At 40.8% G+C, this 16,858-nt stretch overlaps 2 protein-coding genes across 3 annotated transcripts in view; both read left to right on the top strand.

Moving 5' to 3' along the window:
- The first annotated feature begins 979 nt into the window (after positions 1-979).
- On the top strand, positions 980-3,786 carry klf17 (Kruppel-like factor 17). Its single transcript, XM_035420285.1, has 3 exons — positions 980-1,207; positions 1,505-2,537; positions 2,747-3,786. Exons 1-3 carry the CDS (start codon positions 1,121-1,123, stop codon positions 2,920-2,922), a joined length of 1,296 nt encoding a protein of 431 aa, XP_035276176.1. The 5' UTR covers positions 980-1,120; the 3' UTR covers positions 2,923-3,786.
- A 7,922-nt stretch (positions 3,787-11,708) lies between these two features.
- The window catches only part of slc6a9 (solute carrier family 6 member 9), a 61,473-nt gene continuing 56,323 nt past the window's right edge, over positions 11,709-16,858 (top strand). For both annotated transcript variants that reach the window (XM_035421993.1, XM_035421994.1), the window contains exon 1: positions 11,709-11,957. The gene's annotated coding sequence lies outside the window, so the exon portion shown is untranslated. The remainder of the gene's footprint in view (positions 11,958-16,858) is intronic.

Below are 16,858 nucleotides of genomic sequence, written 5' to 3' on the forward strand. Positions count from 1 at the left end.
ACATTACAGATTATCATGAACAATGTCTATAGCTTGCGTTATATCAACAGGAGGCTACATTTGCCTGTTCTCCTATTTTCTCAGAATCACCGGCTCCCTTCAACTTTTCCCTTCGAAAAGATAGTTGTCTGGGCCAACTGATAAGGTTGAGTTGCGCCCCCTGTTGCCTTCAGACATCCACGCGCGTGAAGACAAAAGTTAACTCCTGAAAACCCAATTTGACTTCATAATAATGGATCCTATCATTTGATATACGACGACCCTTTAAAGTAACTCGTCCTAACATTTCGTTTGGTTAAACATGAAAACACATCCCACGAAAACATGTTTTGATTCGTTTAGTGTGCCAAGTTATATTAACAAAATTATGTATCCATACGAAATGTATCATTGTTATGCTCTGCGATATACTCTATATTATAATCTTTGATTATAAAGTAAAATGATTTGTCTAATCGTTTTACTGAAATTAAAGCTGTTCGTAGAATTCAAACCACAACAAACGGACCGAGAACAAAATGAAATTTCAGACGGGTAAATCGCTGAAATAAGTTTAAAACAGATTAATTTTCTTGAAATAAATTTTATGTCATTTATATATACTAGTAACTTCATACATACTTGCAACAATTTTGTACTAACTAAAACATTATTGTCACATTAAGTATGAAATACATTTGGATGGACGTATACATTTTGCATTTAGACCATCACATGTATCAGATGTAGCCTAAAATATAAAACATGAATGCAATGTCCATGTCAGTGTGTAACGATTAATAAATTAAATTGATCACTGATATGTCATTCATCTGCAGTCTGAGGTACTTGCAAGGCTGGATAGGTAATAAAGTTGCTATGATATTGAAAGTTACTACACCCCCCCTCCGACACTTTTTTTCGTATTGGCCGTCAGGTGAAGGGAACGCCCACAAACCAATCAAAATCGAGGGCTGATGTATAACAAGCGGACATCACACGAGTTCAGGAGTTGAGGAACTTTGCATACATGGTGCAAGACGTAAGCAGTTCGCTTCTACTAACGAAACGCTCACTTTTCGATTTGCTTGGATAAACTACAAGACCTTAGTGTTTGAATTGCTTTAACTTTTTTTTTGAAATGGCTCTCGCAGATGCGATGCTGCCGTCGATAAACACTTTTTCAAACAATCAGACTTTGGAGGAGAAACAGTCTGAAATTGTACATGTAAGTATTCCGATTCAATTACAACGTATTTTGATTGGGAGCATTGTGGTCTGGAGCGACAGTTACAAAATAGTATCTACTACAAATAGTTTGAAATGGAAATTCAGTGACTGCATAAGTAGATATATGTAATAGACAAAATCCTATTTTATTAAGATGTTTTTCATTACATTTCAACAGAACTTGCATTTCTGGTTTGAACCGAGACTGCGTAATATTTGAATACATTTTACGTGCTTCTCTATTTGCATTTCATATTTGTATGTAACTACATTTATCTTTATTGGTGTCACGCAGCTCTGGAAGGTTGACGAGAACAAAACCGGTACAACTCGCGATGACCTGAAACCCCTCATTGAAGTGGAGTTCAGCATTGTGGAGTCACCTTCTTCGAACAAGGAGGAGGATGACCTTGCCAAGTTCTTGGATTTAGAGTTCATCTTGTCTAACACAATTGCATCTGAAAACGCAAACGGCTCTTCGCAGCCGTCAACGTACCAGCTGCCAGAGTCACCGGAGAGTTGCAGCAGCACAGTGTATGACAGCGACGGCTCCCACCCCGCTCCCGCGTACAGTAACGGCAACTTTACAGCAAGCCCCGGTCACAGTTTGGTAGCAGAGCTGCTGACCCCAGAAATGAACTACCAGGGTGACTTGCAGCAGGACTACAGCTTTAAAACGACAATGGACAGACGGGAGTACACCGAGTTGCGGGCTCTGAACATGGGTAACCTCATCCATGTGCCCGTGGACAGTGCTCAGCACATGGGACATAAAATTAAGACGGAGAACTTAGAACAGTCGTGCATGATGGCCAATGATTTCATGGAACAGATGTACGAACAGAAACCCCCGCGCGCTATGCATCACGCGCACCTGCACCACCAGCCTGCGCTTCAGGGGTTCGCGCACCTCAGCGTGCAGCAGAATTCGCCCCAAGAGGGAATGGTGCGCAAAGACTGTCATTTGACCCCGATGCACCCGCACCATCACCCTCACGTAACACATCAGCGACAGTACATGGGAAATCCGCCTTACCCGCCCCAGTACCCCCACCACCAAGGTCCCCAGAGTACCCAGCAGTATCATGGACAGTACGGGATGTTCAGGGAACCTATGCGAGTTCCGCACCCGAGCATGCCTGGCATGATGCTGACCCCGCCGTCTTCGCCGCTTCTGGAGTTCTTCGCGCCCGATGACTGCAAGCCAAAGCGAGGGCGTCGATCCTGGGCGAGAAAACGCACCGCGACGCACAGCTGCGAGTTCCCGGGCTGTGGGAAGACGTACACCAAGAGTTCGCACCTGAAGGCTCATATGCGAACACATACAGGTAATGAACGCGAACTTCATTATTTGCGAATGACATAAGGTGTTGTTATTTAAGCATGTCTTTAGTTCAGTTTCCCAATTTGTTTTTGAATTGGATATTGAAAGAATTTATCTGTTCGTATAATTTCGCTTTCCAAAGTCTTGAATTTGAATTGATTAACGAGAGACAAAAATGCCAACGTCTAACCATTTTTTTTGTACTATCCATAGGCGAGAAACCATACCACTGTAACTGGGAGGGTTGTGGCTGGAAGTTCGCCAGGTCCGACGAGCTGACTCGTCATTACAGAAAACACACTGGTCATAGGCCGTTCCAGTGTCACCTCTGCGAGAGGGCCTTCTCCCGATCTGACCATTTGGCACTGCACATGAAGAGACATATGTAAAATGAACGTCATCCAGTGTTGAACCGTTGTTTAGCACTCCATTTTCAAAGGATTTATGTATTTATATTGTAACTTACTTTTTGGGTATGGGCACGGCGTGTATATATTTGGATATATCTATTTGTCGCTAAATTAAGACAGTATTTAAGAAGACAGGCACATCATCCTTTAAAATTAGACATATACTAGACATAAATTATTGAAGATAAAACCCACACTTGACACCAGGAGAGGCTAATTTGGCATTAGAATTTTGAACAGGGCAGGACCCCTAAGATTTTTGTACATATTTCTAACTACTATTTTCCTGTGTTATATTTTTTTAATTCCACAATTTTGGCCATTTTGCCTCAAATTAGGGAAAAGAATGAATTTTTTTACTTCATTAACGTGGAGCTTTTCTATTGGAGACTAGAGTTGTGTTGTGTTCATACACTTATAAATAAAGTTTTTAAGGAAAGATGTTTGCTTCTCTCTGAAATACATTTCAACTACCAGCTGGCTCTTTATATTAGAGGTGTGCAAAGGGTTGCAAAATCAGGTACTGACAGACTGCCTTTCAATGAAGTTGTATACTTTGTAAAGTATGTATTGTAGAGAAACTGTATTCTAAATATACTTGAAAATCTTCTTGTTCATATTACTCCAGACAACTGGTCTCATAGTTCTCAAAGAAGTACTTTTCAATGTTTGGACTACTGCAAAGCTAGGTGCCTCACTTCAAAAGTGCAACGTGTGCACACATTTTCAACACATTGTCAAATCCGAGGTCTTTTTTTTTTTTTTTTGTAAATCTGACTGGAGAGAATAATTGTACATTACCTGTTAAAGTGTTTTATTGAAAATAAAACCGAATAAAAGTCATACTGTGTTGTGTACCTTCATTTGAATTTTTAAAAATGGCCTGATATTCAGTGCCAATATATTTCCAGAATCTGGTATATTTGTGTTGAACAGTTAGCTACATAACATTGTGATGGGATGCACCTTACAGGTCAAACTGCCTGTGGACCCGTCAAAACTGTATATATCTGTTTATGGAGAGCACTCAAATGTGAAGATGACATCCCATTAATGTTCACGCAGGTATACGTACAGGTGGTAATGTGTATTTTTAAAGTTGGCTCAGGAAAGGCTTGTGTGCAATGTGCTCTGAGCCCTTTGTATGTAGTTGTGGTTATAAGCATAAAACACTCACAATGCCATCAGCAACTATTACCAGCATACTTATGTGCGCATAGGGCATGGATAATTCGAGATATGCACAACTTTTGCCCAGAAGTAGTTCCTGTCTCTGTTTCAGCCAAGCCTGGGGTCACATGACAGAGTAATGTCAACTTCCTGTATCAACCTGCATCTATGTATTGTGTAATGGTTTGGATTTATAGGGCTGTAAATCTCTGGGAGCAATGTCACCCCTTTGTCTTCACCAATAGGACACAAGCAATGGTTATGTGGTACAAAGTGTCAATCAGGTTGTGTTTAGTAAATGCTTGAATATGACGGACTGAGGTGAGGATAAACCTATGGCAGGAGCACTAGCAGGGCCAAACAGACGAGCACCATAGACAGCGGAGTCTATAGTTGATCAGGTATTGCATTATAGGGTAAATGCTGCCCCCTTCTGGATATTTTGCAAACTGTCCATCCCAAGAGAGGCATGAACCAGATCAAGGCTGCCCAACCCACTTCCTGGCCTCCAACCCTAATTTGGCACACCTGATTCTACTGAGTAACAACTCAGTGAGATCTCTAGCTATTGAATGAGGTGCACTTTGTCAGGGTTGGAGTGAAAATATACAGGGCGATTATCGTAGATCTCCAGGAACAGGGCTGTACGAGATTAAAACGTTTTGTTCTTACGGAAAACAGGCGTGCATCCCAATACGCAAAACACGTATCTTCCTTTTCGCCATTACCACCTCGTCTACTCCATGCCTTGGAAATCAATCTTTGTGTCCCGATCTTGGAGGATACGAGCAGAACGCACAGAACTGTACTGCCAAAGCGGCTGGAATGGTTATGGTTTCTCCAGAATGCAAGGTCATATTGCCCACGTGCCTCGCCTGTGGGCAGAGACAGGGCAAATAAGACACTGGCAGGGTGAAGCAGTGGCAGCGAGCCAGCGCGCTGGGTACTGCTGTCCAGGAGGGTATTGAAGCCACTGGGTTTCGCCAATAGAGTCGCATCTCCTGGGACAGTGCTCAGGCGAGGGAGCTGCGAATCAGACACGGTGAGTGAAATAACTATATAAGCATTATATTGAGATTAAGGTGCTGTCGAGGCCTGTAATTGAGAGAGAGAAAGAGAGCGAGAGTAGCCTGCTACCTTATTCCCTCCTTGATTGATTCCTGCTGCAATATTTATTTATTTATTTAAATCACATGTAGGAGAAGAAGCTAAGACTTCCAAAGAGCTTCTTACTCAATAGGGCATGTTCCATTTATACAGTATGTTCCCAGTATATGTTTTTAAAAAGTGTGAAATAGTGCTATCGGACATGTTTCTGCTAGCTGCTATACCGCTGGAACTTCTCTTATTAGCCAGCATTTACTTCTACAATATTTAAATGCGTATATTTGCAGTGCCCCTATACTGCCACTTGTCGATGTTTTTATAATTTTGGTTCATATGAAGCTATTTAGCGTGTGAACATTTTAGTTTGTGGGTTATAGTTACTGCAATGTTTTAACGATTGTTTCTGTCGTGTGTGATACCTAATTGGGATGGAAAATAATTGATTTTGTATTATCACTTTGTGCCACAGGGGGGCAGTGTTTAGTTACAAATCATGTTATTGCTGGTTGTGGCAGGGATGTGAAAAGGGATGTGAATTTTCTATGGGAAAGACTACAGCCTAGCTGTCGGTGATCTACTAAGGCCAATTGCTCTAATGAAAAATTATTACATTTTCCTTGAATGAATGGTTTGCGTTCCTGAAAGTTTACTTTGGTCACTGTTTTCAATGCTAGTTACCCCGAAATTATATTGTTGGTATTGATGATAATATTAACATTATCAACCAAATCTCCTGATTATTTCAGCTGTAATAACAGTATTACTCTTGCTGCTGCTTATGGTTTTCTGCTCTCCTGTTTTGCAATGTCTGTGCCAGCAGGCTATCAGTGCAACATCTGTCAGTCTGGGAGACCACAGAAAGATATAGAAGTCTAAGGGTATTAGAACGGATAGAGGACAGAGGGGTTGTGTTAGCAAATAAAACGACCATTTACAAAGAATTCAGCGCATAGATTTGTGAAAAACAAATTTTTTAGACGTCAGGAAAAAGTCTGGAGACGTCTAAAAAATTTGTTTTTCACAAATGAAAATCTTATGAAAGAGGGAAATAGAGGGGTTTTTTAGTCTTCAAAGCTGCCCTGTGCCCAGCACCCCTCAAAGACAAGCCATTTTGCAGTTAGATTTGGATAAGCAGATAGAGACCGGAGTTATTGGTTTCTTTGCAGTATTATTTCCCTTACCCATTTCTCACTTAATTCCCTTAACCTACATTCTGTTATGGTCTGACCCTAGATATTAACATTAATATTACATTTTGTCTAAAGATGTGAAACCATTCAGTGTGACACATTTGCAGTAACTGAGGAGATCAGGTAGGGGGCAGATACTTTTTCCCAAAAAGCCCAAAATGGCAAAAATTAAGCTTTTATTGGTCTTAACAACAATACATTGGTCAGAAAATTAGCAAGAATTTTCGTTTACTTTTGCTGCAGTGCACTGTGAACTGGAAAAACCAGGAACAGGGAAATTCACTTCTACGGCAGACAAATTGACATAATGTCAAATAAAAGAGTCTTGTATTTGGTTGCATATCATTTGCATGCCATGACCTCCTGATGTCTGTGAGCTATCGACATCATCAGAGTCTGGATATCATATTTTCAGGTTGGCCCTCAAGCGATACAATACTCTTTGCATTTGAATGGACCTCTATGGGAATTGGGGGGTGGGACTAGATTCAGCTGTAAATTATGCCGATACAGTATGGAACACATTTGTTGGCTAAATGGCTTTAAGTCATCAAGGGTCCAAGGTATCAAATGAGCCTCAATCCACCGTGCTGCTGCCAGATATGCAGTAGATACTACAAGCATTGTATCTCCTGAACATGAAAATGAATCCGGAGAAACAATGCTTGTAGTAGTATCTACTGCATATCTGGCAGCAGCACGGTGGTTTGAGGCTGGAATCTGCCCCCCCCCCCCCCCCCCCCCCCCCCCCTTATATTTATATGTTTATTAGAATAACATTCCACCTGTAGTAAAGCAGGGTATTGCAGTAAGTTCTCCAGAGGACTGTACTACAGATCGTGGGGCATGTAGAAAGAGAGGGCATTCCCTCCAACGTTCTTAAAGCTTCGAGCATATTTGGTTTAAATCAGCTTTAGTCTAATGCTTCCAACCAAAACACATTCCCTGGATTTGTTCTGACAGCCGAAGTGCAAAATGGGAATTGTGCTTTTGACGTGGAAAGCTGCCGTTGATCTCAAATTTTTCCGTTGATAATTAGCCCTGACCGTCACAGTTCAAACATCCTCGCTACTGCAAAACATCGTTCTTATGCGATGTGATTCTACTGTAGATGAACGATGTTCAACAGACCGAAAGAAAAACATTATAACAAAAGGTTTATCCATTCATAACTGGAAATTGGTTGCAGTGAAAGCTAGGGGGCTTCACAAAGGATTCCTGTGCCGACTGTCACACACTGTCAAAAAAAAAAAAAATCACCTTGTTTTTCCTCTCGTGTATAAACAATGACTTACTGCCTGTCTGAAAAATTACATGGGGATTTCAGCAAAATTGTGAAATTCAGACATTCTTCCCTCTGTGTTTTACAAATGTCATAGTATAATATCAAGTTATAAAACTGATACTTGGATAGACCATGCAGCCCTTAGTCATATTCATGGGCACATTGGCTAATTATCCATGCGACTGTACAATGAAACAGACAAGAGACAACATTTCTGTTTCTCACAAACTCCTGTGTTTTGTAAATAAGTAACTACTGTATAGTAGTTCTTGTTAAGATAAGAGAAAGTGTGTTGGCATAATATGGTCCAAACATTTTTATGTATTTATTTGCGGGCATATTTGTCCAAAGTGACTTACAGTACAGGACATATAGTATAGTGCAAGTATAAACCAATCCTCAGTGGGATAAACATAAAATGTACAGGAATATGATTTTGCTAGCTGCATATACCAGCGTGCTTATCAGTTCCCTGTTTTCAGAATCATGTCTCACTTACACTGGATTTTAAAATCTGAACTTCAGAATCTGAATATGAATATCAGTGATGTCATCTCTAATGTCAGCAGAAAGGATTGTGGGTAGTTTAGCTGGGGAACCACTATAGTGACTATTTATGTTTGTTTATGATTGCAGAACACGACTGTAGACTCTTCCTAATGTTTAAGGTCAGGATTTCAGTAGAGTTAGCTGGTTCTATGTCAGTACTTTTAGGGACAACTTTTGCCTCAAGCTACTCAGACAAAATATGAATAAAGTTACTGCAGTCCCTCACCAGCTGTAGGTTCCTTGACCAGGTATGTGATTTTAGGTGTTTAAATGAGTTGTACACCCACTTAGCCAAGGACTGGTAGGCTATATTAGGCTAATGCTATATGTCAGAGTTCAACATCCTCCTGCATACCAGACACGCATGGGGCCCTCTTATAGATCTGTCCCATGACAAACTTTTCACTGGCTCAGGACGATATTTGTCATATTCTGTTCATCAACGTGGACCATCAGTTTGTTCCAAATTAGGAATAGGCCACTTTGGAAAAATTGGTCCAGTGTGTGGACCTGCCAGACTGCACCAGTGGCTACTTTGTGCAGCAGATTTCTCATGGGTGGACACAGCAGTAGCTACAGGACCCAGGATGAGACACTCAGTTTTAGGACAGCTTGAAGAGCAGTGGAAGACTAACAGGTAGTCTTTTCCATGTGACTGAAGGCCACGAACGTCTGCCCCCCCCCCCCCAGGCCCCTCTTGCGTATCACTTGTGATCCTCCCGCTGTTTGCTCTGATGGATAATGCATGTTGCGCAATGGTTGACCACGACCTGATATCTCGATTTATGCCTGAAACATTGTTCATAAGTAGTGATATTTTTTTTTTTTTTTTTTTTTTTTTTTTGGTTGTCAATATTTAGCAGTCTCTCTCATGATTTTCTGCCCCAGCGTTGCACTTATCAGTAATGGTTCCATCACTGCTTGAGCGTGACTGGTAAGCTCCTCCATTGTTAGATGCACGTGCAGTACTGTAGCGCTGGTAATCTCCATTTTAGATTGCACAGAACTGGTAATCTCTTCCATGGCTGCATGCACAGGGCTGCTCATCTCCTCCATTAGTAGGTGCACATGGCTGGAGCCAGGGGGTAGGTTCAATTCAATGCAATTAATTGAAATTTGATTCAGTAAGTGAGAATCCCGCTATCGTCATAGAATCTTGATCTGACCTTGACCTTGAGAACTGAATTTCATGGAAAGGGGTAGCCTCTGTAAAATGTTGATATTCTGGGTAAGTGTAAATGTTTCCACGGTTATCAGGAATCAGGATCAAGAGTTTCTATATTCCCCTTATTTATCTTTGTTTGTTGATGCATCGAGTTTCAGGTGTTTCAAATACTGCTGATGGACTTCTCATATTTCTAGGACTCTAGTAATTCAATTTCCCATCATTGTTGACAGAGTAAACTTTATTTTTATTAATTCCAACATTAATTCCCTTATTCCTTATTCAAAGGAGGCAGTTGACAGAAAAACGAAGGGAATTTAAAGTGTAAATTCAAGATTTGAGCTCTGTACCGTTTGGGACAAAGTCATATTTTTTCTTGATTTGGCTCTGTACTCCACAATTTTAAATGTGTAATCAAAGAATTCAGAAATTACAGCACTTTTTATACATAGCTCCCACCTCATAACGTTTGGGACATGTTGATATTATGTAAATGAAAGTAGCCATGTTTAGTGTTTTGTCACGTATCCTTTGCATGCTCGAACTGCTTGAAGTGTGACCCATACACATCACAAGGTGCTGAATGTCTGCTCTGGTGATTCTCTGCCAGGCTTGTACTGCAGCCATCTTCAGCTCCTGCTTGTTTCGGGGGCTAGCTGGCGTAAGCTTTCTCTTCAGCGTATGGAACGCGTGTTCATTTGGATTCACAGTGGATGAATGACTAAGCCGGTCAAGAATTTTCCAGTTCTTGACTTAGAAAAACTCTTCTGTTCCTTTGGCAGTACGTTTGTTGTCATTGTCTTGCTTCAAGGTGTAGCACCGTCCAATGATCTTTGAGGCATTTGGTTTAATAAGATAAGATGGCAGATAAGATGTTTCTGTACACTTCAGAATTCAGTCACTGGCATATCCATGAAGAGTGTTTCTGATCTATTGGACGGGTGCTTGAGGGTTTTTCTTAATTATCGCGAGAATTCTTCAGTCATGGACCGTAGAGTTCTTCCTAGGCCCATCAGGCCCTTTGTGATTACTGAGCTCTCCAGTGCTCTCTTTCTATCTTCCATACAGATGATTTGGGTAAGTCTCAGGTTTGGCCTATGTCTCTGACTGTTTTTTCTTTTTCTTTTTCTTTTTTTCTCTTATTTCTCAGACTCATAATGGCTTTCTTGACTTTCACCAGCACAACTCTGGTTCTCATGTTGACAAATCCCAATTACAGGCTCCAAAGGCAATCAAAAGCCTCGAATCAAAACTAGCTACTGAAGGTTCTCTTATACCCGCCCTAAGAGAACCGTTGAACATACCTAATTAATCAGAAATGCCTGTAAAGCCATTTGTCCCAAACATTATGTGACAAAAAGTCTTTGTCCCAAAGATTATGGAGTTTACTGTATTTTTCATAACTGGAAAGAGAAACTGAAATTTGAAGCAATCAGTGAAAATCAGAAAAAATGTAGAAACAACAATATAGGACATATTATTATTATTATTATTGGATGTAGATATACTAATAATAATCATAATAATAATAAACTGGTATACAATATAGAGCTCAGAACATTTGATGACTTCATTACCATGAAATAATCAAACAGAAATCTGTCTGGAATTGGCATTAAGGTTACTTTCACTTAACTCACCCACTCAGTTTACTGTACTTTGCTGTCATATGATAAATAAATATATAACCATGCGATGCAAAATTAATTCTACATTAACCATTATAAAAGGTTAAATTAATCAGACTTATAACTCTGACTGTTGACATTGGACAACACTGCAATCTAGACAGAGATCAAAATACACCTTTATGAAACGATGGGCAGAAGTGACGTGACTACAGCAGAAACACCCACGATTTTTTTGGTTCATTGTGAAACCCATGTGAGGAAGGTAAAGATTCCTACGTTGCTAACTATGTCCAGATAGATGAATTGCTGGTTTATGATGTTTTCAATGAATCATATGCCATTAAATAGCTGGTATAGCCCCTATCGTCAGCATCACTCAAATATCTGACAACCATTGACTGACGATTTATCTTGCTCTCACGTGGTAGCACAGCAAAATAGCATATCCAGCAAAATCACACATTCAGCGTGCAACCTTGTCGCGTTATCGATTTATCATAGAAATGTCGTAGGCTACACATAGAGACCTTTCGTAATTGCACAAAGAGTCTACGTGTGTATTCGCGTAGGTTTCAATGAACACACTGGCTTATACACGCCGTTTACGTGTAGGCTACTGTATGTCTGTAGTCGGCATATATGGTTTAGAGCACGTTGCCTATTGTTCAGTAAAATGAACATGTAAAGCGGACTGAATTCGCCCGTTGTGAGCGTAACATGCCAGGCATGTATGGGAGGTATCTCTGTCGGTGGGAGGAGACTTGCCTTCAACTTTTCCTTTTAAACGTAATTTTTTTAAGTTAAAAAAGGAGGGGCGAGGCGGTGCTACGTTTAGAAACAGTCCGAAACTGCAAGGTGATGCAACTTCTGAACTGCCTTACTGCCAAGCATCCGAACCCAGGGAGATAGGCGCTGTGGTAAGGTTTACCGAATTAAATTAATTTCTTCTGATCTTAATCATACACACTGTAGTTAATCCTCCACATATGTTTGCCCCATGGTGATAATAACACGAGGAGGTGTAGCTATAGGTTACCCAGCAAAGCAAATGTAAGATAAATTGGTAACTCGCATTGATTAGGCTAGAGTACATTGTAATATTTTTCACAAACAGCCCACTATTTGCAATGAATGTATTTTTTTGTTATAGAATCCCATATGTTAAAACGCAGTTGTTTAACGAAAGCTAATATGATAATATTGTGTAGACACTGCTGTTTCTTGTGTCTAGCTTACTAACGTTGACTGGGGTGCTGTGCGTTCTCCTAACAATAGACAGGCTGTCTGCATTGGTCGGAGAACGACTGTTGATCATTTTAACAACAACAATATACATGTTTGCATGTTGTTAACTAGCAATTTCGAAAGGAACAGTCGGTGATGAGCTCTCTAGTATTCCTGTCTTATTGCGCGTGTTAGCTATTATGGGTAGCCTATTTTATTGTAAGGCTACACATTTCAATAAACAGGCAGCTTGACCACTGGATGTGGGCATATTTCGCCTCGCAGCATTAAAAATGCTATATAGTCCATTTCATTCGCTATAGGAACAATGGACCTACACTTGCTAAGACAGCTTGTCGATATTGTTTCCGTTCGTTGTTATAGCTACATTTGTGCGGTGGAAGAGCTGCGACGTTACGTCGAAGAAACACGTGGCAATAATTCATCCAGTTTACTGCCTTGTTATAACCAGTAGTAGGCATTACATTGCATTTATTTGGCAGACGCTTTTATCCAAAGCGACGTACAAAAAGTGCATTTCATGGTCATAGACAACTGCTAAACACAGGTTCAGTAAGGTACAATACTTATTTTGTGCAGCTATTTCTAGCCATATAGCTGTAGGCGATACCTGTTTCGCGATAACATAAACGCAAATGCGCCTGTGCGCAAGTGGGATTGTTCGTTTCTTCTCCTGCAAACGGAATATATGTCGCCTGCGCCAAGTTTATTTATTTATTTATTTATTTATTTTTGGCACCCAACTCGTGTATCCAATTCCCACCCCAATTTAGAATGCCTATCCCATCGCAACCACGTTCATGGGTAAGTCTGGGACATATGGGAGGGTGCAGACCCACAGCTATCCTTTGAAACATGTGGCTCAGCCACCTAGAGTTATATGCACCACTTCCAAACTTGCGCAGAGTGGAATCAAAGGAAGACCATGCATATGCAGCCGGCTTGCAGACCATGGGTGCTCAATCGCCCAGTGGGGTCGTCAGATGAATGCATCACAGTTTGGAAGGTTCCTCCAGGAGTGTGGAAGGTTTGGTAGTTCTGTGGTCTGCAGTATACCCTGTTTACGTGTGAACATGGGTTGGGCACACACATCTGGTGGCACTCGTGGTGGGGAAAAGGTTGTGTTGAGGTTTCGAATTGACACTTAATGTTGCACACCTGTATCACAGACACTGTTGTCCTGAGCACAAAGGCTAGGCACTTATTTTACAAATTTAGGAAGCAACCGGCAGCTGTTCATTTCGTAGTGCGCAGGATGCTAAAGAAAAATACACTGTAAGCAACAGAGATCCCGCAGTGACGTCTTTCAGCAAGCAGGTGGCAGTGTTTTGCATCTGCACCTTGCAATGTGGCCTACACTCACTGTGTATATTCAGAACATAGGCTGTGTTCCAAACTGTATACTTGTGTTCCATCCAGAGTAATGCGATTCAATCTATTACGCTCTAGACAGAACACGTATACAGTCTGGAACACAGCCGCAGTGTCAACAGACTGATAGTCTAGGTTTATGACCAAATATTGACAGAATATGACTGATATTTTATTGTGAGCTACTGAAAAGGTTGGCATGGTCCTGGTTTGGTGCCCAGGCAGCTAATTGAGTACAATGGCCTTACTGAGTTAATTGGAAAGTAGGAACCATGCTTGTTGGACAAGCATTGGCAGTCATCACTGTCACCTTCAGTGGAAATTCCTTCCTTTCCCCCCCCCCTTTGGTTCTTTTCTACTTGTCCATTACTCCATGTTGTTTGTGGAAACTTAATGTGCCTTGTTCTCGATTTTTCACTTCTATAACCTTTGCATTTTCCTCTTCTTTCTCTCCACATGCCACCTTGCCCCTGTTCCATCTTGTGCTGCAGTCGGCATTCTGTCATTTCTGGAGTTCCTGGACTCTGTTTACCAGCTCCTAGAGAGGTGGAATGAACTACCGGCCAACATCCCGGCTGTGGTCCTCACTACCATAGGCCGCATGCTAACCATGGATCATTTCAAGCTGGACTCTTTAAACTAGAGTTCGTCATTCACAGATCTTCATGTACAATTTACTGTCCTTTTGTGTCGTTTTACTTCATTTTCTTTGGTGACTTTCTGATGACCTCTTGTTGTGTTTCTATCGGCATGACCCGTTATATTTTTCCCAGAAGGCACTGTACTTACCCAGATCTGTTCAGTGTTGCTTTCCTTATTCATATTAGCTTCTTTCTAGCCTTTTCTGTTTTATGTGTTCTTTTATGAGATCTTTTATGATCTCAGCAGGTGGGCCTGTTGCACACAATGCTCCCAATTTCATATAGAAAACCTCTGTAGATTCCATAGCATTTCCCATCTATACAGATTTGTGTCAATGACTGAGTGCATTGTTCAAGGCAGGAAATAGGAACTGGTTACCACTGTAAGAGCTGCTTTTTATTTGCATAGCTAAATTGTTAGATTTTAATAGGTGTTAATAGCTATTACATAACTAGAGCATGTGATTTTATATATTTGCACATGAAAACTTTGGCCGTAAGCCATAAGTTATTATGCTTTGTAGTCTTCCCCTGCATGGCATTGCACCTGGTTAGTGTGTGTGTGTCTTTGTGTGTGTGTGTGTGTGTGTCTCTGTGTGTTTTTTCTCTTGGCATTCCCGATTGTATTCCATTATCAGTGCACATCCCCCCCCCCCCAAACCTCCTCTATCATTTTAGAAGAGTGCAGACGAGCATGTCATGTCTCTTTTCCAAACTTCACTGACTGCCCCAACTCCCAACTCCTAGTTATTGCAAAAGAAAGAAAAGGGAACGCAAGATCCAAAATTATAATTCTCCAAATTATGCAAAGGCTCTGCATTTTTTTAATTAAAAAATAAAAAAGTAAAAATCATTTCGTAAATGCTTGGAAGGAGCTGGGGATTAGTTTCACTTCATGCGGCATATTTTCACAGGCAAGTTGTGCCGTTCACTATCGTGCTGTGATGCTCTTAATCCTTTGCAGGCGTCTGTCCAATCCTCGCTGGTATTTGTTGGCTTAACTAATGAATGGCTACTTATTGATAAACACTTAAGTGGTAAGTGTCGGTCGAACGCTGACCGGGTCCAGTAGGAATCACGTTTATTTTTACTCTGCCAGAGTAAAATGTACTCTGGCAGAGTTGATGTACAAACGTACAGTTTTCTGTTTACATGGGATTATGTAACATATTTGCAGAGGTGCAGAGTCCTGGGGTCAGAAATTGAAAGTCCTGCCATGTGTTTCTTCCACCCATGAATTCAGCCAGCTGATTTCAGTAATTAGTTCTACCTCCTGGCTGAAGAATTGTGCTAATTGGCAGATCCAGGTGATTGGAAGAGAAAACCTGGGAGGACATTTAATTTCTGAACTGGAATTTTACTCCCCTTTATATTTATTCTCATAGCATTAGACCAGTGGTTGATTTTAAACTAATTCTTTTATGATTTTACAGTGTGGCTAATAATTATTTCGTTTTAACTTTAATTACCCTCCTTGCCATTATTATTCAGTGGCGTGTGCCGCTGGCAGTTAGCAGAGTCTTTGCACATCTGCATTGAAGACACACAACACAGAAAAGTTCACTGAGCCCTGAGGTTTACTGAACTGGGACATCTTCCCGAGCCCCATTCCTAGAGTTCCGCATTCCTATGGGTAAGGCTCATTAATCCTCAAATAAAAAACCGAAGCTCTGCGTCACCATCGCACAAAGCCGCGTGTACAACCCGAGGTGTTCTAGGACATCTCCAAAGATGGCGTATGGGCCGAAAAGGCGGTTGTTTTCTGCTGAGCTTAGGATTCCTCGATGGACAAGCAAGATGCAGTTTTTTTTTTTTTTTTTCGTTCATCACGTGCATGTGTCAGGCAGAATGGTTTCTGTGCACTTTTGCTGTCATTTTGGGGCAGATTGTTACGTCATCTGGAATTCCTAAAATGAAATGCTGTACATTATTTTTCAGACGTGAGCTGTGGTGCAGATCACATGGGCGTAGCCGTGAGAACCAAAAGCATTCTTTGCTTGGTGTCCCAAGTCTGCTCCCTCTGTGCACACAAGTCTGTGCACACTCAGCAGCATTTCTGTCATTTAATTTAGATGCGAAAGTTTAAAAAAAATAAATGACAAAAAAATAATAAGATGCATGTCATGCGGTTTTGAATGAATGCTTTTTGCTTATTAAGTTTTGCATTGTGATATCTGCTTTTAAGACACATACTGATTGCTGATATCAAGGAGATACTAATAAATGCAGACGATGCAATAAAACGTCTGTCAATTGTGTGCTTCACAAACGTACATTCCAGAACACTGACAAGGATGTGATTGGGGCGTCTGCAGTGGAACAGGAAGAGAAGTGAAGTTGATGGTGTTGTAATGAATTATGTTGAAATATAAGATGACATCAAACTGCACATCTTTTGACTCCCGAATAAGAGTGAAAAACAACTAAAATTAATTTCAACGTTCAATCAGAATAAATTTCACAGCAAATACATTTAATTAGTATTTTGCAGCCCTTGATAAAATTTTGCACAGAAAATATGAAATTTTGTGGAGCAAGAGAGCACCAGGCATGTAGGAAAT

Source organism: Anguilla anguilla, chromosome 6 (assembly GCF_013347855.1).
Source record: "Anguilla anguilla isolate fAngAng1 chromosome 6, fAngAng1.pri, whole genome shotgun sequence".
NCBI lineage: Eukaryota > Metazoa > Chordata > Actinopteri > Anguilliformes > Anguillidae > Anguilla > Anguilla anguilla.